Here is a 26,538-nt window from a genome sequence, read left to right as displayed (position 1 = left end):
ACCTAATTCAATGAATGCAACCAGTGGCGACGCCAGCTTTCAAGAATAGGGAGGGGGCAAGATTTCCAGATCTATCTAGTTTCCGTTGAATTAATGTTGTATTTTTATTTTATTCATGTATTTTTGTACATACGATACTTCAGGGGTCACTAGCAAAGATTTAGTGAGGGGCTGAGTTCCTCTTGGCCCCCCTCTAGTGACGCCACTGAATATAACGGATACCTACTGGTTATAGTCTGAATTCAGAGGGCAAAATGTTATTTTCACCTAATTATATTTCACGTACAAATTATAATAAATTAATTTGAACTTGATAGTGATACCTAGAGTCGAGATAAGATGGTATGTGTGGAAAATTTTGAGTGATTTCCTACAATTGAGTAGATATTATCATTAGAGGGGGTTTATGTTGATAAATTTAATGTATTTTTCAGTTTTGAAATTTTTATTTTTAAAAAAATATATTGTTACAATCACAAAGAATATGATATATCAAATATCAATGGTTGGCACGAAATCGTAGAGGAAAAAAAATCAGATCAATTAATCAAGAATTAATTCAAACAAGAGACAGATAAAATATAAGATTTAATTTACACATATACATGTACATATTTACAATTGTCATATTACTATCAAATGCATTATTATTATTGTGGTCCAATTCCATATATTCATGTACAAATTTTTCACTAAATTCATAAAATTAGATAATAAATATATATTTTAAATATCAACAAAAAATTGCACAAATTCCACTTTTGGCTTTGAACTTTATGAAGAATAAAATATTCTTCCGGAAACAATGTTATAATTTTCATCAGAAATTATAATGAATGAATGAATAAATAATGTTTTTCAACCTAAATAAATCTAGTTGCAGAGGTATTTCCTATACGTAGGTAACTAAAGATGAAAAATATTCAATAATATCAGTCTTATAATAGAGGGGGCAAGATTTTTCATGGGTGGGGGCAGAGTAAAGCGAAATAATAGTTGTTCCAATATTTTAGGCTTAGTATATCAGATTCAACGGGGGGGGGGGGTCAGCAGAATATTTGGCGGTCCCTGGCCCCCCTGTTATGTTAATATAATTCTCTCCTAGTTTTTTCACATTTAACAAAGTCTTCGATGAAGAATATATCCTCATTGTCAAATGATTTGTTCACTTAATATTATACTACTGGTTTAAAAGTATGTACATAAATTAGTCTAAATTAGTCTTAACTAAGGGAATGGACAAACTCTCAACGAAGTTTGTAGTTCATTTTTTCTTGAATCTTTCCAATTTCATTCAGCAATAATTTTTTTCATTGTGGCTTGAAAAAAAATTCTTACAAACTTCGTTCAGATTTTATTCCTTTCCCTATTTTGCCAGTTTATCTTTACCTAACAAATAATATCACAGTCATTGGATGTAACGATTATAAATTTTGCTTATGCGGTTTGATGCAATTTATAAATATATACATCAGCGAGAATAATCTGAGTATTACCGAAAAAAAAAAAAAATTCAAATAGAAATAAAAAAACGATAACATTGATTTTGAATGAATTCAGGAATTATTCGAGTTGAGAAATGAAATGATAATAACGAAATATCCAGATCTCAACTTGGCAGACCCAGAGTCAATTGGAGTAAGTCTTACCAATTTTGTACTATCTATGCTGTGAAGGCATATTCTCACTGGAAACTAAACAATTCGGAGAAGTTTAGTCCTAAAAATTATGAACCCATGATGCGGTTTATACTGAAATCGGTGAAAGACCTTGTTGGTTCTTTATGCATTATAACCTTAGGTTGATAGAGCCTAGGATACGGCAAACTCCACGGCCCAAATTGTAAACTTTCTTGAGGAACCATTGGCATGCACTGGTTATTGTAAGGTCTGAATAAGGGCTGGGTATTCTCACATCCTGGAAATGATTGGGGAACATTGACGTTACGGTTTTCATCCAGGATAACCATAGAGTCCTTGACCATAGAGCAGGTTTTCTTACTTGGAGAATCGAAAGTTCCAGAACTGTTACTAGATGATGAACTAGAAGAACAGTTTTCTGAGTCTGAGCTGTCTGGCGATACGCTATTTTGTCTTCTTTCTCTCAGTGCTTCTTCGAATTTCCTCTTGTTCTTTCTGGACTTTCCGTTTTCTCTGAAGCCTTTGGCGAAAGGGTTATGGTCGATTTTCAACGAGGTTATCGTGGTATTCTGGAACAGAAGAAGGAATTTAGGGAATAGTTCGATAATTGGATGATTTCAAATCAATATTTTTATTGCTTCAAATGAACTATCTTTAGGTTTCCGTATTCGGCGATTAATTTTGAGGTTTTCCGATTGTTTTTTTTCAAGTACTATATTGTTATGTGGTTATGATTGGACAAACAGCAACGACTATCAAATAAAATTTTAATGATTTGAGTATATTATTTCTTGTTCAATAAAAAAATTAGTAGAGAAAAGTTGAATCAGAGCATTGAAAGTCCCCGGTCTGATGCACAGATGGCGGTGCTAGTATTAAATCTATATGCTTTTTAGTTAGTACCAACCTTCGAACGATACGTGTCAAAATTTGACAGCAGTCCGACCATCAGTTTGTGAGAGTAGCTACTTTTGTTATTTGAAAAACGACGAAGAAAAAAAATTCCGTGTTTTGATAAAATATTGCTTTATGACGCGAAAAATACAGTTGAAGCAAAATCTTCGCTCGATGAACAGTTTCCGGGGTCTGCGCCAGGAAAATCAGCCATCATTGATTGGTAAGCTAAGTTTAAACGTGGTGAAATGAGCACTGAAGACGGCGAACGCTGTGGACGCCCAAAAGAGGCTGTCACCGACGAAAAAATCGAATAAGTTCACAAAATAATTTTGAATGGCCGTAAAGTGTAGTTGATCGAGATAGCGGACATTTTGAAGATATCATCTGAATGTGTACATCATATCATTCACGAATATTTGTTCACGAGAAAGCTGTGTGCAAAATAGGTGCCGCAAGAGCTCACAATCGATCAAAAGTTACAACGTGTTAATGATTTTTAGCAGTGTTTGAAGCTGTTTAGGTGTAATAAACCTGAATTTTTGCGTCGATATGTGACAATGGATGAAACATGGCTCCGGAGTCCAATCGATAGTCAGCTGAGTGGACTACACACGATGAACCGAATTCAAAGCGAGGAAAAACACAACAGTCAGCTGGCAAGGTTATGACATCAGTATTCTGGGATGCGCAAGGTATAATATTCATTGATTACCTCCAAAAGGGCCAGACCATCAACAGCGATCTTCATATAGCGTTATTGGATCGTTTAAAGGATGAAATCGTTAAAAAACGGCCCCATTTGAAGAAAAAAAGAGCTGTTCATCAAGACAATGCGCCGTGTCACAAATCAATTAAAACAATGGTAAAATTGCATAAATTGGGCTTCGAATTGTTTCTGCATCCACCGTATTCGCCAGATCTGGCCTCTAGCGACTTTTTCCTGTTCTCAGATATCAAAAGAATGCCCGCTGGAAAGAAATTTAGCGCCAATGAAGAAGTAATCGAAACTGAGGCCTATTTTGAAGCGAAAGATAAATCGTTCCACATAAAGGGTATCGAAAAGTTGGAAGATCGCTATAATCGCTGTATCGCCCTCGAAGACAACTATGTTGAATAATAAAATCGAATTATGCCAAAAACTTTTTTTTATTTGGTAGACCGGGGAATTTTCATTTGGCCTGTTACACGGTGACCAGCCGAACAGATATAATTAATTTTAACAACAAATTTATCATCAGCGAGTCGAACGCCTAACCATTCAAGACCATTCTCGGATCAGAAAACAAAAAATCGCGAAAAACGCAAATTTCAGCCTTCAAAACGTCACTCCGATCTGCGCTACTCAAAATCCGATGAATCACCGGAACTACACCAATATTTCACGTGGGCGTGCACCGAATTTCCACACTATTTTCAACGGTTGTCAATCCGGTGCCCCCAATCTGGTTTATCGGTCCTGTTACAAAGGACCAAAACACGCAATTAACCTAATGTAACCAGGGTTGTCGAGTTGGCGCCACAGGCTGGCGATTGTTTGTCGGAAGTAGGGCCATCGGACAGATATCGCATTTCTACCAACAAACAAGCAAATTGTCGAGCTATCTAGGCGACAAGCGTCTAGACGTGCCCTTAAGTGTGTGAGGTACCATGCCACCCTGAAGATCGTTCTTTAAGGGCGGTAATTATGCAAGAAACGCCATATGATCTTCATACGGGCCTCTGTTAATGGTCAGACAATGGTTGCAGATCAAGTATCTTGAGGCAGGATATCTGCTAGACACGCAAATGAGGCGCATTTGATTACGCTGCGCGTCTTGAAGTGAACGCTAAAAAGTTCACTAAAGTTCAATCTTCAGTCAATTGAAATCGAGGATGTTACCATTTCCAGAAACTAGAAACTTAACATAATTGACTACGTAACTTCTTGTTTCTGAAGATGGTAACATCGTTGTCAAAATGATTCGTTAAACGCTTAAAAAGATTCTGTAAATTAGAGTATAGAGAGTAAACGCTGAAAAGTTCACAAGATTCTTCAATATTCATAAGTGTTTGATGAGTTATTTCCACAACGATGTTACCATCTTCAAAATCTATGAACTATAATGAAGATTATGTAGATTATAGTGACAACTGACCGGAGATGAAGATACTTGTCAATTTTTCAGTGATTATACTCTCTTTATTTCAATTTACAGCACCTTTATGAGTGCTTTAACGAATCATTTTGACAATGATGTTACCATCTTCAGAAATTAGAAGTTACGTAGTCAGTTATGAAGTCGGTAACTTCTAGTTTCTGAAGATAGTAACATCGTTGTCAAAATGATTCGTTAAAGCACTCATAAATGTTCTGTAAATTGAAGTAGAAAGTATAATCACTGAAAAGTTGACAAGTATCTTCATCTCCAGTGATTTGTCACTGTAATCTACAGAATCATTATAATGAATATTCTGTAGATTACAGTGATAATTGACCGGAGATGAAGAAACTTTCGGACTTCCCAGCGATTATAGGTACTCTCTTCAGTGCAATTTATAGAATCTTTTTAAGCATTTAATGAATCATTTTGACAACGATGTTACCATTTTCAGAAACTAGAAGTTACGTAGTCAGTTATGAAGTCGGTAACTTCTAGTTTCTGAAGATAGTAACATCGTTGTCAAAATGATTCGTTAAAGCACTCATAAATGTTCTGTAAATTGAAGTAGAAAGTATAATCACTGAAAAGTTGACAAGTATCTTCATCTGCAGTGATTTGTCACTGTAATCTACAGAATCATTATAATGAATATTCTGTAGATTACAGTGATAATTGACCGGAGATGAAGAAACTTTCGGACTTTCCAGCGATTATAGGTACTCTCTTCAGTGCAATTTATAGAATCTTTATAAGCATTTAATGAATCATTTTGACAACGATGTTACCATTTTCAGAAACTAGAAGTTACGTAGTCAGTTATGAAGTCGGTAACTTCTAGTTTTTGAAGGTTGTAACATCGTTTTCAAAATGATTGGCCAATAAAGATTCTGTAAATTGGAGTATAGAGGGAAAAAAAAAGCTCACAAATTTTTTCATCTGCGGTCAATTGCCACTGTAATCTACAGATAATGTCAACCAAGAATTTATCTTAGTCTTCACCAATAAACCCTGATTTTGATCAAATAATTTAACAATTTTTGAACATAGTTGAAGCCTGATTCCATGATTCTCATGACAAACAACAATATGCCAACTGAAATATTGAATTCTATTTTGAACTGTATAATTTCATAAGAAGGTTAGAATGCTCACCTGATAGGCAGTTACAGCAATAAACTCCGTTTCTGGAAAGTTGAAAGTAATCGAGGGGCTCCAATGGAGATCCTTCAAACTGTCGGCCTCTACCAGTATGACTTTTGGTCTGTATCTATGCATTGATGTCAGTGTTAGACTTCCAGCGGCTTTGATGGTGTTGTTTGTTAGTTTACATTTGTCGAATGACACTGCTTGTGCCATCCAGTGTTTCCCCAAGCTCGGAGATTCTGGATGGACATAAATACCCGAAGGGGGGGTATCCTCAACTCCGCAAGAGGTCCAACCTCCGTCATTTGTGAATCTCAGTCTTTGATTGGTTGTCGCTTGCATTTCCAACATGAAGCAGTAGTTTTTGTGAGGGTCCAGATTTTTTACATTGATTTTGAATATGGGAAATATTCGTCTGAAAAAAAAAAGATTTTATTAAAGATTGGTAAAGATGTGCAAGTGAAAGAAATTATAACTATGATAGTAAAAGTCTCGATCACCTCAAAAGTCGCCAGTTTATCTTAAACTTTTTCAAGAGTGATTTTCGTAGAAAGCGATCGTAGACTCAGAAAATATTTTCTAAATAATATTCTCTGTATTTCTCTTAAAAATATCAAATGTCTTGTCATTGTTTGATCTGCGTAAAGCTTCTGCTATGCAAAATATTTCTATTGTTAAATCTATTAGCTTAACACCCTTTTTTTCAGGAAAACCAATTAAGTCAAACGTCACCATAGGCGCCACTTCCAAGAAGTAAACAATACCCTCGACTCAAAAGAACCCTTTTAAGGAATTTCGTAAACAAGGCAGTGGCGTCTCATCCAGAGGGCAGCCTTTCCATTCAAATTGGTTTTAATGAATTCAAGAATCTAATAGATCACACGCAGAATAATAACGCCAAATAGTATTAGTGTTTTTAGTGTGGTTAAATCGGCTTTTCGAATCACATGACAGAGAAAATAGACAAAATATGTGTAAAGCACAACAAGACGAATGTTCTGCAAAATTTTTTTGTCGTATTCTATCTATACAACTTGAAAGTTATGAAAATGACACACTTCGTATTGCAAAAAATTCTATGTTCTTTTTCTCGACAAAAACAGATGGCCTGACGGTTGATACGCCCACCGCTGTGCACCATTCATCGAGATCTCAAGAATTTCAAGGGACTTCTGTTGTATAATTCGCAGGACAGCTGTGAAGTCAATTATTTTGACACTAGTTATGGGTATTTCTCTTTGGTGGCTTGCGGTCGGCATCTCACTTTGTTTTTCCATCTATAATCCAAGGGAATAAAATGGCAGTCACGTTGAAATAACAGATTAGCACCCTAGGGCGGAAGTTGAATCGAAAAAGACCGACAAATAGTGTTGATTCGGGTGGATGGAGAAAAAACAGGAGCCACCCCTGTAAATTATTATGATTTATAGCGGAAACAGACCTGGATTTAATCTCACAAGAGGAAGAAAAAAATAATTCATAGACGTTTAATGCTGTACCCTTAAAGATTCCTGTAATAGTAGTTCATTTTCGATAATAGCAAGCTTTTGATTTCTTTATCTTTGCAGGTTCTTCAATGAATATGATTTTTATAATCGAATTAAAATTCATCTCAATAATTGTTTGTTGACAGACGAAAAAAGTAAGGTTTTCTTTAGAACAAAAAAATTTCTTAAAACAAGGCCGATTCTGATCAAAAATCATCTTCAAGCCTCTACAATGGAAAATACAAAATTTTCTAAAATATGGCACAAATTGAAACAAAAATACATATAAGGGATATTACGAACGTCCACATATTTTTATTAGATTGAGAATGTTCAGGACATTTCCTTGATGTTCCGATATTCTATCTTTGAGATTTCTTCTTATTGCTCTACACATGTGGATTGACAATCTTTGCAAAATATCTTTATCCAACTCTTCTTTTTTTATAATGATCATAGCTGATATTTACACGTTCCTAATGAGCTTAATACATTTTTCAATTTGTGCCATGAATATTGTAATGGTAGCAACTTACTCCTCCAGAAATAAGGAAGGTAGCAAAAAATATTGATTGTCAGAAAATTTGGAATGTTTTATTCGCATTGAGAATAATCACTTTACTGCTTCGGCAGTAAAAGTAATACTTTGCTGATTGATATATGTCTGCAAAATCAAAATTTGCTGTCAATCGGACAAAAAAGATGTTTTATAAGTTATTGTAGAGCCATGAAGATGATTTTCATTAGAATCGAAACTAGTAGACCTTGTTTTAAGAAGTGGTTTAGTTTTCAAAAAATCCTGAACTTTTTATCCTCTAAACCAATAATCATTGATCAACAAAAGTCTCAAATCTAAACTTGTTCAAAGATAATTGAATCTCGTGTGATAAAAATATTGAAATGTATCAAAATTGTCTTAAAATTTCTCTCGTTTCAAAAATTAAAATTAAACCATCATTCCTGCATTCTAGGAATAAAAAAATCATTTGTCTTATTTCGGGGTTTTCTCAAGTGGTTCTGGGCGACAGCATTAATTCGCATTTGGTGTTATATACAGCAGGTACACAAACAACATGAAACAATAAACTCCCATTGTGATCTTGGCAACCCCAACACATTTAACACTTGACTTATCCTTCTGAGGCTTCCGACTGGCACCATGCTACTCAACAGATACTGACCACCCCTGTATAATCCTGTATAAATCCCGGGCTAAATCTTTCTGTCGCAACCACCTTCAAAAAAGTTTGTATCTCAGACTACAAAGCTCAAATTCACACATCATTTCAAAGGACAAGTGCATTACGCTTCCCTCAAAGCATCATTGTTATTAATATGGGGCGGCTTCTTTTTGGGCCATTGTAAGCTCCTCAAAATGGTACTACCGAACAAAAAGAGTTCACTAAAACATTCTCACAGATTTTGGGTGTATCATCGCCGATGCGAGCCTTGAGAAATTTGAGCTATGTGCGTATAGAGAGACGGTATGAAAGGATTGAACTCATGGTTATAATATACAAGTAGAATAAATTGAAGGATCAAAATAAAATTCGAATATTTTGTAAGAACCATAATGAGGGATATAACAGAAATTATAAACCGCAATTACTTTTATTTCCTGTGTAAAGGATTTCTCAGAAATTTTAGACACTGTATTCATTAGAATTGAGCAGTACACGTTGCTTGAAAAATTTAGTCATCATGAGACCTCTAAACTATAAACTTCAAGCTTCAAAAAGCTTCTTTTAAAATTGAGATATGACCATTGTTATCCAAAATACATCCATTTGAAAAACCTTAAAATTTCGACTTTTTTTTTGATCCTTTAATGTATTCCCCTAGTGCATTATAAGACCATAAAATCGTTATCGAAGGTCTCATTACTATTTTTCAAAAATGCTTCCGTTTATTCGGATAGTTTTAACGTTACCTAGAAGAAAGGTAGGTAAACAAATTTCAAGCTACTGTTTCTAAAGCAAAGTAATTTATGACTTATTAAAGTCAGCACAGGTAATAATAGTAATTGAGGTTTATAATTTCTGTTATATCCCTCATAATGGTTCTTACAAAATATTCCGATTTCTAGGAATTTTACTGGTATATTTTAACTCGAAAATATCGGTTCTACGAACTGGAAATTTTGATTTTCTTTCAAAACGTTGAGTGTATATTAACAACGTATAAATTCTTGGCCGAGGCGTTGACGGCAAAATAAGTAAATAAATGTACGAAAACATAGATGTAATAAGCTTTTCATATAAAGGGTAAATCCTATAAACAATGCTTTGTTTTCGATATACAGGAGGTTTCTTATAGTCCTAGTTTTTTGTGATTATTATACCAGTTTATAAAAAAATTATTGACTAAAGAATTGTTTGAAATTTTTTTCTCGAAGTTGGTAGAAGATACGACAAAACTACAAGAAACCAGAAAGAATATTACTATTTTCTTCTAAACTACAGTGGTCCAACAAAAAAAAGTTCTTCAGAAAAGAAACGAGCACATTTCCAAAAAAAACAACACCCTGTAGATTCGCATTTAAAGTTAGTATATTACATGATGAAAACTTGAAATTCGAATATCTATGCCCAATTTCAGTTAAATATCTTGTGAAGGGAAGGTGCTATGAGAAAAAAAAACTTGAAAAAAATCGAACTATACCTCCCTGTATTTCGAAAACAAAGCGTTTGCAGACCCATGTTTTTTCTTAAAATGATCCGAGGATGTCATTTTCCTTTGTATCTACAATTTAGGAACACCATGTATAAGAAGAATGAAGTCGAAAAACTCAGTAGCTTTGACACGGATGACTTTTTCGAAAATCCGGTAGCAGGATGCATTTCGACAAATTTGCCACAAAAAAACGTTGAAAGATAAGAGAAATGAATTTCCATGATCTTTTATGAGTATCATATAAACCATAAAAATTACCGAAAAAAAAGTATTAGAATTTTTCAAATATCCCGAAGATATAGCGAAATATTTGAAACATTCATTTTCCAAAAACGCCCTGTAACTCGAGAACGAAGCTAAATATTTACGATCTACTTTCTGATATCTAATCATTTCGAAAAATGAGATCGGAAGTCCTTGAAGATTTTTTCTCTTAGTCTTATAGTTCTCGAGATGCTTTCAGCGAGCGCCGAATTTGGGACACCCTGTACAATTGTAGGTCATTAACCGCAACAAAAATTATTCTACTAATCTTTTGACCTAGTTCACAAATATTCACGTGATCCTTAGTCAATATTTTCGTACGTGCGAAAGATGCATTTTGTCGAACTGAACGAAAACGAGACAATTCCTGAAGAGTGCAGTTTTAGAATCTCCAGGAAACGTCGTAATTACTACTTCCGACTTGGGGTCTGCCCTTTATCATACTATCAAAGCAAGAATTCTTAGGGTACTACACCTAAATGACCGTTCAATAGACAGGTACTTGACTTTAACTAGATCCATAAAATCTCAAGTGCTTTTATATATTTATGATCTGAGACTGCTTCAATTGGACTTTTTTGCCGATTTATAGAAGTAGGGGTGACTTGTCGGCGGCGATTGTTAACTTTTGCGGTGAAGTACTTCCTGTCCCTTAGGGAAGTGCAATTTTTCAAGGTGAAGAAGTCCAAGAGATTCTGAATAAGTCAAGAAATAGTTATACCACAAATAAATGCAAAAAAAAACGAAGTTTGTTATCGTTGGAAATTAGGAAAATCATCTACCAAAACCAATAACAAACAAACTCCAAAGTAAAAAGGGATCTATAATACGATAGACAAACTATTCGAGCCAATTGTCATTCTTGGTTTTTATTGTCTTAGGTCACGAAAATTTGAAACCGGAAAATGACGTGTTTTGTTTAGCTAGATAAGTTGTGCATTGTTTATTCAAACATGGGTTTGCAACCACATATGGCTTTCATCTGACTCCTTAAGGGTATCTTTCTCGTAAACATGCAGAATGATGTTTACTATTTCTTACTGAATTTTGAATGTAATATAAATAAGTTCCTTTATCGATGTGATGACAAGCTGACGAAAACTTAAATTTGTCAACAAAACGTTACTACTTCGTTTTTACAAAATAAACTTCCATGATATCAAACCAGCAATCAAATTCAGAAAACAAATTTTACACAATGATCAGAATTTTTTTCCATGAATATCTTAAATTCCACAAGATATTTTTTCGGCAACCGTCCGGGAAGTGCTCACTTCCCGGACGCTTTTTCTCTGAGAAAGTAGCATTTCCCGGCCTAGTCCGGAAAGTACGTACTTCCCGGACTAGGCCGGAAAAGTATCATAGAATCCATAGCAACCGAGATAACGGCTGACAGGTCATTTGAAATTAGTTGTCAAAAATTTGCATGTTTTTTGATCGCAATCGCAATAAAATATGGAAAGCAGCAGCGATAGTGTTATTTTACATGGCTGCCGAAAAAATATTGTACGCAACACGCCCGAAAATGGTTTTTTTGGACTTCCAGGACTCGCTTACGCTCGTCCTGGAATTTTGTCTATTCGTCCAAAAAAACCCTATTTTCCGGACTTGTTACGTAAATTACTATTACACAATGATCAGAATTTTTTTCCATGAATATTTTAAACTTCACAAGATATTTTTGTTGTACAACTACGTCTTGAAAAGTGACATTAAATTAATGAAATGAAAAACCTTCGTATGATATCAACATCGATTACATTAAAAAAAATCTGAAACTCACCTTCCAGTTTTCGTTATTATCATTTCGGTATCATTTCTGTGGAATCTTTCCCATAATTCCTTATTAACTAATTGTATTTCTGCTTCCCAAATTTTACTCAAACCTAAAAAGAAAAACATATATGAAAATAATCCATTCTGATCAACAAAACAATTTTTTTAATCTCGTTGTGAATTTTGAGAGTTTCTTCGATCTGTTTAAATTTGAGTTATGTTTGCTACATATTCCAATTCCAAATTGGAGTTTTTATGAAAAATTTCTGAACAACGATGATAAGTAGTCAACAAAATTCAGTTTATAATTATTAATATCTAATATTTCAGTTATTGTTGAATTAATTTATATCGAAAAGATGTTGGAAAACAATTTTCCGTGATTTCAAAAATTTGAATTCGATATGAAGTTATCTTTATTGTTAATTATTTTGTTATTGTGTATAAAGTTACTCACTTTGAACTTGATTATATCTGTTGTACATATTTATTTTTTTTTCACTTTTTCACTTATCACTCTTCACTGGTATCAAGTAATTTTTTCGGGTGGCACTTTGATACGAATCGGTTCAACGAAAGCGCACATCAAAAGAACGACTTGGATTGGACTAGGAACCACTTGTGACTTTGGTGTCAGAACACCCACTGAATGAATTTCAGCCCTCCAACCCAATATATAGTTAATTCTATGAGTGGGGGGTAATTTTTGTTGAACGTGATTATAACGACTTTAACACTAATTATTAATATTCATATTTATCATCGAAAATTTCGATAATAATATTTTATTATATGATTTGTTTTTTTTCAATAATTAGAAATTTCTCGAGTATTGTTGGCTGTGTCAAAAAAGATGAAATCTTGCTACGTTGTTTCACATGTCGATTAATGTATTATATGATTTAAATGAATAAAGCCGATAACTTTTTTTAATTTATTGAAATTTTGTGATAATTCAATTTAATATTATATATATTCGATTAATAAATTGTTTCAAAAAATAATCATTATATAAGTAAAAGTTCTCAAAAAAATCGCATTCATTGATTATTTGAATAATGATGATTACTTTTTAAAAAATTGAATTTATTAATCGAATACCTGATAGATTCGTAAAATTTTCAAGAAAATCAATAGATGTTTCTAATTTATTCATTCATTTTAGGCAATTACTCTTCGAATAGCAATATCTGTATTTTTCATAATTTGAAGTTGTTATCATTTTATTTTTGTTAATGTTTTTTAATTGCATTATAAAGAATTATTATCTGAATGTTTTTCTTCAACTAACTTTGTTTCTTCAAGTCATACATAAAACGATACAATAATTTAGTTGACTTGTTCATTATATTGTGAAAATCCATTAAATTGCCATCAAATACAGGTTGTTTCAATTTTCACCACAAATAGTAGAAATTAGAGTAACTTGCATGTAATTTCAACGATATCATGAAACACTCATTTCCTATAATATACTTACCTTCAAGTGAAATAATTAATATTGAATGAACACAGAAATCATTTCATCCTGAAAATCACCCTGAAAATTGTGTGAAAAACACCTTAACTATACGTTAACAACAAACAGATCATATACCAGTTGTGTAATGTTTTGATATTTTGTAGATATTTACAATTTATAAATTTAGCACCATTTGAATTGAAAAAATATTGTCTCAAAAGATGTAATTTACGGTAGTTTACATTTCTAAGAATTATCTAGGTACTTACATGCATAAATCAATGAATAAAGCCTTGGTAATTGACAGGTATAATACAGTAGTGACAAAAATGACATATAAATAAAATTTATGTTCCCTAAAGAGTCAACCAAGGTACTAAATATATTAAAGATAAGAGGAATATCAAAAAAGAACACTTCTAATGAACCTAACAACGAAGTCGTTTGCAAATTATCTGTTCTAGGAAATAATTTGTACTTTTCAGTACTTCCACTTGTTTTTCGGTACGATCTTTTATGTGAACATTTTAAAAAGATAAAGATTTCAAACGATAAGATTCGACTCGCTGATATGAATCAGAATTCAAGTCTGCACGTCCGTATATATATATCCGTATATCTATATTATATATTGTATAACTTTATTGAGTTATTCCAATCTTAATCTCTTTTAAATTAATTTATTCTTTGTGTTGTAATGTTTGTAATGAGGAATGGTATTTTATATCACTCATAGTCGTATTACTTTATTGAGTAATGCATTTATATTTTATATTTTGACAATGATACTCTGTATCATTTAAGAATTGTATAACTTTATTGAGTTATTCCAACTGTTTTTATATTCTGACATTGATGAGAAATGCTCTATACAATTTCGAAGTTATTACTTTATTGAGTAATGCCTTTATATTTTGACAATGATACTTTGTATCATTCAAGAATTGTATAACTATATTAAGTTATCTCTATTATTTTTATATTCTGACAATGATGAGAAATGATTTATATCATTTCGAAGTTGTACTTTTTATCGAATCCTGTGACGTGTGCAATACAATGAATTTTTGTAAAGGAGCATCAATAAATTATCTATCTATCTATATATATTCAATAAATGAGGGTTTCACAAATGGAACTGCTGTTTTGATTTTAACAAATTAAATATTGCATTCAGATGTGCAATTGCAATTTCAAGCTTCATGCGAAATTTCATTCTGATCGTGTTTGTAGATGCAGAAAAAAATCAAGAAAATATCGAAAAAAAAATCAATATTTCAGTGACAACATATTTGAGGAAACACCACATGGAATATACAAGATGTTCCTAAATTGATAATTTTGAGGAGAAAAACCCATAAACATAGGCCAGCAAACACTTTGTTTTCGAAATACAAGGCGTTAGTCATAGTTCAATTTTTTCAAGTTCTTTTCTTATAATCTCTGCACTTCACAAAATATGTGAATGAAATTAGGCATAAGTATTCCAATTCAGAGTTTACAACACGTGATAAACCAATTTCGATTGAATATCTACAGGGTGCTATTTTTCTGAGAACCTTTCTCAAGAAAAAAATGCAAGGAGAAGCTTTGATCTAGAACTGAACTTTTTAGTAACTTGTTGTCTGTAGTTTCTTCTGGAAATTCTCAGGAAAAACCAAATGATCATAAAAATCTAATTAGTGAGCATTGAAAAATAAATCGATTATTAGTTTTGCTGGTTATTTTCTCGATCTGCAATGATTAATTGATATTTGATAAACCCGTTTAAACATCACAAAAATTAGGCTACAAGTAACACCCTGTATGTCGAAAACAAACAGTCCATGTTTATAAAACATTTTTTTTCTTAGAATTACCCAAGAAATCTTCCATTTTCGTTTGAACTACCAATTTAGGAATACCCTGTATAATAGTGTTTACTAACTTTCTACTTTCTCCTATATTTATGGAAATTTGGAGTATTTCTGCCATTGTTTCAAATCTTTAATTCATGATAAGCTTTAAGATGAATAGACAAGGAATACGTCATCAAATAGTCATCTTTATTAATGTTGTCCATGTCACTCAAAATGGACATCTGAAATGAATTTTGAATAGCCTTCAATACATTGTTTTATCAAGTGACATAAGATTCGAAACTCTGTACCTATAATAAGAAATGAATTTCTATTGATATTCTTGGGGTTTTGATGTAGAAATAAATAGTATTGCAATAACCAATTATAGTATAACAATACATCGAATGCTTCGATTGGTGTTCAAAATGAACACCAATCACAACATAATATATCAATGATTCAATAAATAGGCGGCGCATATTTTCTCAGAATATCTGAGCATTCAGCGATAACACAAATGAAGGAAGCCAATTATAAGTTATTAAGCTAAAATGAACTAAGAACTTACGTGAGCTCAACAGAGAATGCGTAGAACATATGCCGATTATAGGTGCTTGAAAACATCGTTTTTTCGCATCGGATTTTCCTCAGCGACAAAGCACATTTTTCACTTGGTGGCTATGTAAACAAGCAAATTGTATTATATGGAAGAATGCAAATGTAACTGCTGAGAGACCATCACATTCACAAAAAGCACTTTTTGGTGGACAATTTGATCTGGTTGAGTGATTTCTGGCATATGACCGCCACGGCTGGCTCGGATGTAGTCCAATCTGGACGTCCAATTTTCGATGACCCTCTCCAACATTTGTGGCCGTATATCGGCAATAACACGGCGAATGTTGTCTTCCAAATGGTCAAGGGTTTGTGGCTTATCCGCATAGACCAATGACTTTACATAGCCCTACCGAAAGTAGTTTAGCGGTGTTAAATCACAAGATCTTGGAGGCTAATTCACAGGTCCAAAACGTGAAATTAGGCGGTCACCAAACGTGTCTTTCAATAAATCGATTGTGGCACCAGCTGTGTGATATGTTGCGCCGTCTGGTTGGAACCACAGTTCCTGGACATCATGTTTGTTCAATTCAGGAATGAAAAAGTTAGTAATCATGGCTCTATACCGATCACAATTGACTGTAACGATCTGGCCATCATCGTTTTTGAAGAAGTACGGACCAATGATTCCACCTGCCTATAAAGCGCACCAAACAGTCAGTTTTTCTGGATGTAACGGTGTTTCGACATACACTTGAGGATTAGCTTCACTCCAAATGCGGCAGTTTTGTTTTTTGACGTAGCCATTCAACCAGAAGTGCGCTTCATCGCTAAACAAAATGAAATGGACGTAGTGCGCGATACGTATTCCGCACAGAACCATTATTTTCGAAATAAAATTGCACTATTCGCAAGCGTTGTTCAGGCGTGAGTCTATTTATGATGAATTGCCAAACCAAACTGAGAATAAATCACTTGACTGCTGTTAAATCGGTCGCCATCTTGAACAGTAATGCCAACTTAATGTTATATACCTCGAAAAAAACACCCTATACAATCGAATACTATCAGGCCAATAATTTTGATTTTGACGTGTGTCAGTTCAGTTCAAGTCGATTGCATTCTTAAGTTCTATGGTTCTATGTCCCCATTCGCCATTTTTAGGCTCAATTGTCTCCACTATGTTTGATTAAGTCTCTATACACAACACTGTCCATTTAAATTACAAGGAATATTATGAGAGGGATCATGTTCATGCCGATTATTCTCAAACTATATTGATGATCTGAGAACTGACATCTGCCAAGTTATAGGTGAGATATTGCCCGAAATGTGCCGGCGAGTCATCGAAAATCACCTCACAAGTACCGATTCCTGTAAGAGATAAAGCAGAGGACATTTAAATGATGTTGTATTCCAAAATAATGGCAAGATCCAAGCATTATATTGAAATAACATTTCAGTTTAAATCCTCTAATTATTGAAATAATGGATTAATCGCGGAACTACAGGCATTTTCGTGATCTACGTTACCGAATCAGCTGATGTGATGATATGAAATTCCTATTTGGGAACTTTCGTCAAAAAAAAATTGGAAAATTTGAGACAAATTTTTCGACCTGAAAATTTTCAGGCTAGAGCTAAATTCGGATAATTGGGGATAGCTTAGTCCAACACTGCTAAACGATTATTCGTAGACCTCAGAGTTTTTGAGAATTTCCAACCCAAAATTTTGAAAAAACCCGTAAAAATTGAATCTTTACACAAAAATCGTTTTATCTTCTAAATTATTGGTCATAGACCCATCAAACATAACGTTTTTTATAGATCGACATGTGATCTAACACATATTGAGGTTTCAAGTCCGTATCTTGCCTCAAGAGCAGTTGACAGCCTCGAGAATATTATCAAATTTTTTTTTGAAAATTTCAGTTTACAACCTATAATTATTGAAATGATGGATAAATCGCTGAACTACAAGCATTTTCGTGATCTACATTAGCGAATCAACTGATGTGATGGTTCAAAATTCCCATGTGGGAACTCTCATCAAAAAATTTTTTTCAAGGCCATTTGAGACAAATTTTCCAACCTGAAAATTTTCAGGCAAGAGCTACATTTGGATAATTGGGGATAGCTCAGTCCAACACTGCTGACCGCTTATTCGTAGACCACACGGTTTATCAGAATTTTGAACTAAAAAAAAAAATTATATTTGATGTGTATATTTTCATTTAACCCATCAACTTTATAGACATACCAAATTTCAGAGAAAGACCAAAATATTTATCATTCACTGATAAATTCTTACGAAAATTTGCATATCAACCGTGGGAAATAATTTAGTTATGATAAAATCAAACATAATTATAATGTGACATCATGATTTTATCGATAGATAAATTGTTAGTTAAATTGCAATGAAAACATTTACCTCATAAAGATTTATCGTGAATTTAATCAGTAAGTTTGATGCAAGCAGCTACTTCTTGAGTTCTCTAATGGACATTCTGAGTCAAATATTGACCTATCCCTTCAATTAGTACTACTTTGATAATGGACTTTATCAATGAAATAGCTCTGATAAGACACTATAAGTCTTCACATACGTTACTGACACTTTCCTTTTACCACCCTGTGTTAATATTTCGTCTGCGAAATGTAAAGTTTTGAATTTGATCTTGTGAGAAAAATTTAGGTCAACAAAATCATTATTTGCCAGTGATAATGCAATATTTTGCTGAACATTTCAGATATTGTATCAACTACTGTGTATTTTAAGTGTTAATGGTCTTCATTCAGTAATGTTATCAGTTTATTACTGAAAACGGATTTGAAAACATTAGATCTAATGGTTTAATGTTAATATTCGATACGAAATCAAAGCCAGGAAAAAAAAAAGAATAGAAATAAATACTTTTGATAACGTACAAACTTGTTGAAGTTCTAACTCAATGATGACTTATCACCTATTGATTGTTCTCACAGAAGATCACAACTATGTATTTATTTTCATCATTATTCAGAAAATATACATTCCCACACTATTACGTATTTAACACATTTATTCAAATATAATTAGGAATGAGCCCTATTGAAAATTTTGATAATGTCTATATAGACATTATCAAAATTTTAAATAGGGAAAAAATAAAGAAGATAGTTATATAACTATCTTCTTAATTTTTTCGAGTTCTAACGGGTGTTTTTTTTTCGAGATATATCACTTTAAGTTGGCATTACTGTTCAAGATAGCGACCGATTTAACAGCTTTCAAGTGATTTATTCTCAGTTTGGTCACAGAATAGAGAAGTACCTCTCTATTCTGTGGTTTGGTTTGGCAATTCATCGATGATGGCCAGAACGTTACAGTCAATGGTGATCGGTATAGAGCCATGATTACTAACTTTTTCATTCCTGAATTGAACAACCATGATGTCCAGGAGCTGTGGTTCCAACAAGACGGCGCAACATGTTACACAGCTCGTGCCACAATCGATTTATTGAAAGACACGTTCGGTGACCGACTAATTTCACGCTTTGGACCTGTGAATTGGCCTCCAAGATCTTGTGATTTAACACCGCTAGACTACTTTCTGTGGGGCTATGTAAAGTCATTGGTCTATGCGGATAAGCCACAAACCCTCGACCATTTGGAAGACAACATTCGCCGTGTTATTGCCGATATACGGCCACAAATGTTGGAAAAAGTCATCAAAAAGTATTTCTTTCTATTCTATTTTTTTTTCTGGCTTTGATTTCGCATCGAATATTAACATTAAACCATTAGATGGGAACGTCCGTTTTTTTGCCGTTCATTAATATGAGTTTTCACAAAATGAATTGAAGGTGAAATTTTTACTGATCTTGTAATTATTTGAGCCTTAGTATGTCAAATTCTAGGAGGGCTGACAAAATTTAAGAGGCACCTGGGCCATTTGGGGGGGGGGATATATGTTATATATTTTTGAAATCAGGTAAAATTGAGCTTTTAAAAAATGGGACATAAATCTAGTGTTCCCATTTAAATAACATAACTCTGGATCATAGCTTCGTAATTAAAAACCCTTTTGAAAAGACAAGCACGTCACTGGATTCTACGTAAAAAAGTGCCTGTAAAATGTTTCAATTTCAGAGTTCTATCATCAGTATTAGCGGAGTTTTAAATGTTTTTCGATATCGCCATTTTTCGAATTTCGCTTATAACTAGAAAACAAAAGAAGGTGACCAAAAATGAATACTACCCTTGTTAGTTTCTCAGAAAAAGAGACCGAGTAGAGGGTATCAGATTTTGTCTATCCCCTCTGGTTTAAAAGTTGTAGTGCTAAAACATCGAAATTTGCCCACCCTGTACAGTGCATCCCATTTTGGGTGAGACAGCCAGGTTTCTCACTTGTTATTTAAGATAGAGCCTTGCGGTTTTCACGTTCCTGTCCTACTTTTTCGTGAAACTCAAGTTGGTCTAATCAGATTTTGCATAACTGTTTCCATTCAAGAGATACAGGGCGATTTTGGAAATTGATACTTTTCGGACACCTCCTTTATTTCCGAAGTTATTAGAAATAATGCTGAGGTAAAAACTACTCTGAATCAGAATTCTGCGTAGAATCCAGTGGCGTACTCAATATTTTTTTTCGGGGTATGGTTTTGAAGATTCAACACAAACCTATATTTTTTTTAATGGAACACCCTGTATATCATTACTTCGTTGAATTCGTTATTTTTTTCTCTTCAAAATGATGTATGATACTATGTAGGTAGAATATTCAGAAATGTTAAAAAAACACTAAAACATCAAATAATGATGATTTTTTTTGTTAATGGGCAATGGATTTTCCATATGAAAAGAATCAATATTAATAATAATAATTCATAGCGATGAAAACTAGATCAGATTGGTTTTTTTCTCTCCAATGCCTACTTGATAAAACGATGCTCCCAAATGCATAGTAGCCATGATAACAACAAAGATGTTTGTATCATCAATGACCTACTACTTTTAAAAATCAAAATTAATAATCCCCTTATTGAAACTTGAGAAATTCATGGCCTATTAACAAAAAATCATCATTAGTTGATGTTTTAGTGTTTTTTTCAACATTTCTGAACATTCTACCTACATAGTATCATACATCATTTTGAAGAGAAAAAAATAACGAATTCAACGAAGTAATGATATACAGGGTGTTCCATTAAAAAAAATATAGGTTTGTGTTGAATCTTCAAAACCATAACCCGAAAAAAAATATTGAGTACGCCACTGGATTCTACGCAGATTTCTGATTCAGATGTAGTTTTCAGCTCAGCATTATTCCTAATAACTTCGGAGATAAAGGAGGGGTCCGAAAAGTATCAATTTTCAAAATCACCCTGTATCTCTTGAACGGAAACAGTTACGCAAAATCTGATTAGACCAACTTGAGTTACACAAAAAAGTAGGATAGGAACGTGAAAACCGCAAGGCTCTATCTTAAATAACAAGCGAGAAACCTGGCTGTCTCACCCAAAATGGGTTGCACTGTACATTCATAATTAATTATCCCAATTTTTTAAAAGCTCCCACTTCATTTTATAACATTTCAAGCACCCAAATTTTGTCTACTAACTAGATCAGTCTTAGACATCGTCTGAGAGACATGTGTAGACATCGGCTCATGGTCTTTATAATTAGCCAAGATAATGAAGCACTTTTGAAGAAGTTTAAGGTGTAATTCTTGTAAAAATTGGCGACAGCCATCATCTACAGGGCGAGACTAAAGTCGCAGCGTGTCAGCAAGCCTGATTGCTTAGGCGCCTGTACTTAACACTTTGGGGCTGCAACCTGCAAGTCAAGTGACTGCAGAAAGAAGTGGGAGGAGTCTGACTGCCGGAAATACCAATTACTAGGGCTTTGAAAGTTTGTTTACGTAATTGGATTTCGGGTTGACTACCTGTGCGGTGAATCACAGCTTCGTGGTTGTTGTTTTTTTTTCGAAGAAAGGATGATATATTGCTGTGAATAGGTGACGAATTCAACACCATAAGCAAACTGCGGTTTTATTAGGTCAATTGTTTTATTATAAGGTGCGCTGCTTGAGCAGGGGTTGGTAATTGAGGGTGATTTTATAATGATTGAGGAAATGTTTGTATTTCTTGTTCAAAATTTTTCAAAATATTTCGCATGCAGATTTTCTTTGTTCTTCATGGTATGGCAGAATCATAGAGTAATAAACATAGATAGAGGAAGTACACGCAAAATAGTTATTTATAATACAAGTGCAGAAGGCAGAAGGCATTGATATTCTTCCACGAGTTGAAAATTCAATGGAATGAACGAGTGGTAGAATGAGCCTTCTGTACGAGTATTATACATTATTTCCTCTAATTCATTGCATTTTCATTGAAATTAATGAAATATTTCCATAAATATATTTTAGTGATTTTTGCATTGAAAAATGTTGGTTGGCAGAACTGATTTCTTTAAGGCAAATTGATGAATTGACAGATAAAGCCGTGGCGGAAAGTTCGGAGTACCAACATAGAATAATAAAATATAACCATGAAAACTGTGCGTTTCTGATATATTCTCGCACGATTTTGTTCTACAAGATGTGGAAGAATGAACGGAATAACCACAGAATTAGAGAAAAATCTATTCTCTAATTGAGTAAATAATGATTGGTTGAAGTATATGATAGATTCATATATAAGCAAGAATATAATAGATTTGGGTCAAGTATACTTTACATTTACGATTGAATAGTCTTGAACATGAAAAATGAGCAAATAGGTCTCCAATGCATCTTTGTGACTTGAGCATATTCTAATTGCAACTAAAATCACTCGAAATAATTATAATGTGTAAACCAATTCTTCAAAAATATAATATGGAATGAGTATATTTCAATTTTCATAATGAGTAAATGATATCTTCGATTTACCAATATCGTATGTTCAAACAAAATGTAGCAGTATTCTTGAATCAATGAATTTGTTCGTTCATTTTGAATATATCATTTACTAGTATGGAGTTTTATATATTTCTATGAAGTATATGTATTCGGTATTCTATTTAATCATTCCAAGTATACCAAATTTCTTACTTTACTTTTTCCGATCCAATATATACTTGGATCGAGTTTAATATTTCAAGAATATAATGTTTCTTGATTTGAGAATAGAGTTTTTTCCGTGTATAGGCAATTTTTACATGTCCCCAACATGGTTAGATTACGTTGTCGGATTGTGATATATTTTCAAATCCACAATTTTACTATATCATTATGAATGTATATTATATTGAATGAAATATATTTATTTGAGTGATTCCCGATTAAATATGCAAATTTTTATATTTGGAATCATATATTTTTGCTAATTGTCGAATTTATAATGAGCAGAATATTAATTATTTTCTGTATCTATCTACTGAAATCCAAGGTTTGGCAACTTTTGCTCTCCTAGTATCATCGGTCGTTTCACGTCGTTTGGCGCGCTTGGAGTTTGTTTTCTGAATTTCTGATATATTTAGGTATTCATTTCAATAAATTTTGAGTTAATATGAAACTTTGATTCACTATGGGACATAAGAAGTGCGTTCTTTGCGGAGAAACTCGCGAATTGAGTGAAATATCGTATCATTGATATGTTTTCATTTCAGCGCGCTTCATGTCAAATTTGATAGTTCATGTTGGGGACAAAATTTGCTAACTGAAAATGACATATGCTCCCTATATTTATGTATATTACTCTGAGGGCAGTAGGAACGGATTTGCCACAAAATTAGAAGAGGAATATTCTAAACTACGTGTTTTCTTCAAACGCCAGAATGATAGGGAAAATTGTAAAAGTTGCCGCTTTCTCTTCACATATTCAAATGGGAACGATTGTCAGCAAGTTGTGGGAATACATCATTTTGCCGAAATTATGCAAATTTTTTATGTATCCTCTGCCAATTTACACTGTGTCCGTAAAGTATGGAACAAATTCATTTTTAGCTAAACAAATCATTTTAAAAATAATCCTGAAACACGTAGATTTTTGATTTTAAAAAACCGTATTTTAAAATAATAATCTAATATACAGGGTGAATTACTTCCGAGTAAGGACGTCACCGTAATTTTTTTCAAATGGAACACCCCCATTTTGTCTCAATTTTCCGATTACTCTAGCTGAGCTGATTCCAAAAATTTATCACTTGTTGATTCCAGTTGGTACAGGGTGGACAAAAATACGATAGTTTTGTGCGTGCTCATAAAGTAACGCGTAACATTCTCTATTAGTTAAATTAACAATATAATCAAAAATAATTATTGTCTAGCGGCAATTGGTTTGAATGTAACACCCTGTAGTTTGTTACATTTTTAGATTAATAAAACTGAGCTGTTTCCAAACTTGTTTGGTACTTGTGGTCTAGCAGGCAGAATATGAAAGAAATTATTTCTTAATAATAATAATAAGAAATTATTTCCTCTCAATTCAAAAAAAACATATTCGTCTAGTTTTTGTGAGATGTCATTATTTGTTTAGTAATTTATTGGTGTTCAATGACAGTTTAGTATTAGTACTACAATATTTTTTTATTCGTGAATGTATTAATTATTCCATAATATTATTCTTATTATTATATTGTATTTTTGTCCACCCTGTACCAAGGAATCAGCTCAGCAAGAGTAATCGGAAAATTGAGATAAAATGGGGGTGTTATTTAAAAAAAATGACGGTGACGTCATTACTCGAAAGTAATTCACCCTGAATATTAGATTATTATTCTAAAATATGGTAAATTAACATAAAAAATCGACATGTTCCAGGATTACTTCTTAAAATGGTCTGTTTAGTTAAAAATGAATTTGTTCTATACTTTACGGACACATTGTATATGAAAATAGCGCACATTGTTTTCATCGGTCATCTTGGGGTAGATTAAATTGCTTTAAAGAAGCATGGGGTTGAAAATCCAAAATGGTTATGGAGGGATATAAAAAGGAACTTTTAGAAATATAGCAAATAAAATATTTGCATCTAAAAGAAATAATATGTCTTTTCAAACCATTTTCAGGTATCCAAGTTCTCAAAAACTTCACTTTTACGTTGAAAATTTGTGCAGTAAAACTGTCTGCGCGAAAATTTGAAGTACACGTCTCAGTTTAGTTTTTAGTGGTGTTTCCCAATATTGAAACAGATTTTCAAAATTCCGATGTAGAGGGTGTTGTTTCGAGGATTCACACGATTCATAATTTTTGTTAACCGGGGCCTGAATTTTCAAGGCGGTTATTGCATGATACGTTTGAGCTCTAAATTAGGAACATATTTGCCAAATATGAAGAAAATATACCGGGTGGTTCGTTTGATATGGCCTCAGAAATACACGGGCAAAATTCATAAAACACCCAGTATCTTGGCTACGAAGACAGTATAATACCCAATAAATGGGGTATCTCCAGAACCGCCTTGGTGCCACCTGAGCACCTGTAAAGTATTTCCGTTTCCCAATGAAACACCCTGTATAAATTGGTATAATCATCACAAAAAATTGGGACTTATAGGATTATTATTATAGAACTTTTTTTTCTTAAAATTACCCAAGGAATAGCTGATTTTCCTTTGTACCTGCAATTTAGGAACACCTTTATGTATCTAAGGATAAGTGTAAGTTTTTTATATGGTTATATTTTATGCGTGTACGATTTTAACCTCGAATTCTTCATCAGCGAATCAAACTCAATCATATCGCCCCAAAATTCGCAAATAATATGCATTTTTACTGAACAATCTTGCCCGCTGTTCCTTAAAAATAATTTCTCCAAATAAATATGAAATAAAGAAAAATTTACTGGTACAAGTACACATTTCAATATCTCAAACGTATCTGAAACATTGTAAAATGAAGTGGGGGCTCTTTATATGAGGGTTTTTTACGTACTCTTTACAGGGTGTCCCAACAATAAACGGAAATTCTTGAAATTTTATATGTGGATAATTGTCTGAAGGTCATAGCCATCTAAATTATTGAGATTGAAGGGATATTTCCGGTGGTACCGGAAACTCATACCTGTCCACTTCCCCATTTAGAGTGGAATACCCAGAATGTTTTCTTTGTTTTTGCAATATACAATAACTTTCAAATTTACTCACCTAATGCGTAACATCCTACACTTTATGTTCCTTTTGAAATCACCAAAACAATGATATGTTAACTTTTCCTTAAATTTTTCTAGTTTATATTGGGGAATCTATTAGAATAATTTTTTTTTCGAATAAAAATATTCAACGTTATTTTTATTAGTTTCAAAAACCTATACCATTTTCGAGTCGAAACTACTATTTTCACAGTTTCAACGGCTGGAATATCCAGAACAATTGAGACCTTGTAGTTTGTAGTTGATTTGTGTATCAGTGTTCATTCAACTGAAATTCTCAAGATGTCAAGATACTTTTCAATATTTTCGATGATTCATTCTTTTATCTTCAGGTAAATCTGCAAAATAATCTTTATGAATGATTTACATATCGTTAACTTACTAACGATGAGAAACCTAATTGACTTTTGAAAATCTTGTGTCAAAAGTTCATTTACCTCAAAGATAGAAAAAGGGATTAACGATGAGAAACCTAATTAACTTTTGAAAATCTTGTGTCAAAAGTTGATTTACCTCAAAGATAGAAAAAAGGGATTAA

At 33.1% G+C, this 26,538-nt stretch overlaps 1 protein-coding gene across 1 annotated transcript; it reads right to left on the bottom strand.

The window, feature by feature from the left end:
• Positions 1 to 574: 574 nt before the first annotated feature.
• Positions 575 to 12,955, bottom strand: LOC123680667 (T-box transcription factor mls-1-like). The gene is made up of 4 exons (XM_045618672.1): positions 12,479 to 12,955; positions 12,029 to 12,131; positions 5,831 to 6,236; positions 575 to 2,209 (listed from the first exon to the last, which is right to left on the bottom strand). The coding sequence occupies exons 1-4, from the start codon at positions 12,504 to 12,506 to the stop codon at positions 1,727 to 1,729; spliced, it is 1,020 nt and encodes a 339-aa protein (XP_045474628.1). The 5' UTR covers positions 12,507 to 12,955; the 3' UTR covers positions 575 to 1,726.
• Positions 12,956 to 26,538: the final 13,583 nt, after the last annotated feature.

Source organism: Harmonia axyridis, chromosome 5 (assembly GCF_914767665.1).
Source record: "Harmonia axyridis chromosome 5, icHarAxyr1.1, whole genome shotgun sequence".
Classification (NCBI taxonomy): domain Eukaryota; kingdom Metazoa; phylum Arthropoda; class Insecta; order Coleoptera; family Coccinellidae; genus Harmonia; species Harmonia axyridis.
The sequence above is the reverse complement of the archived record's forward strand: the minus strand, read 5'-3'. Positions and strand labels throughout refer to the sequence as shown.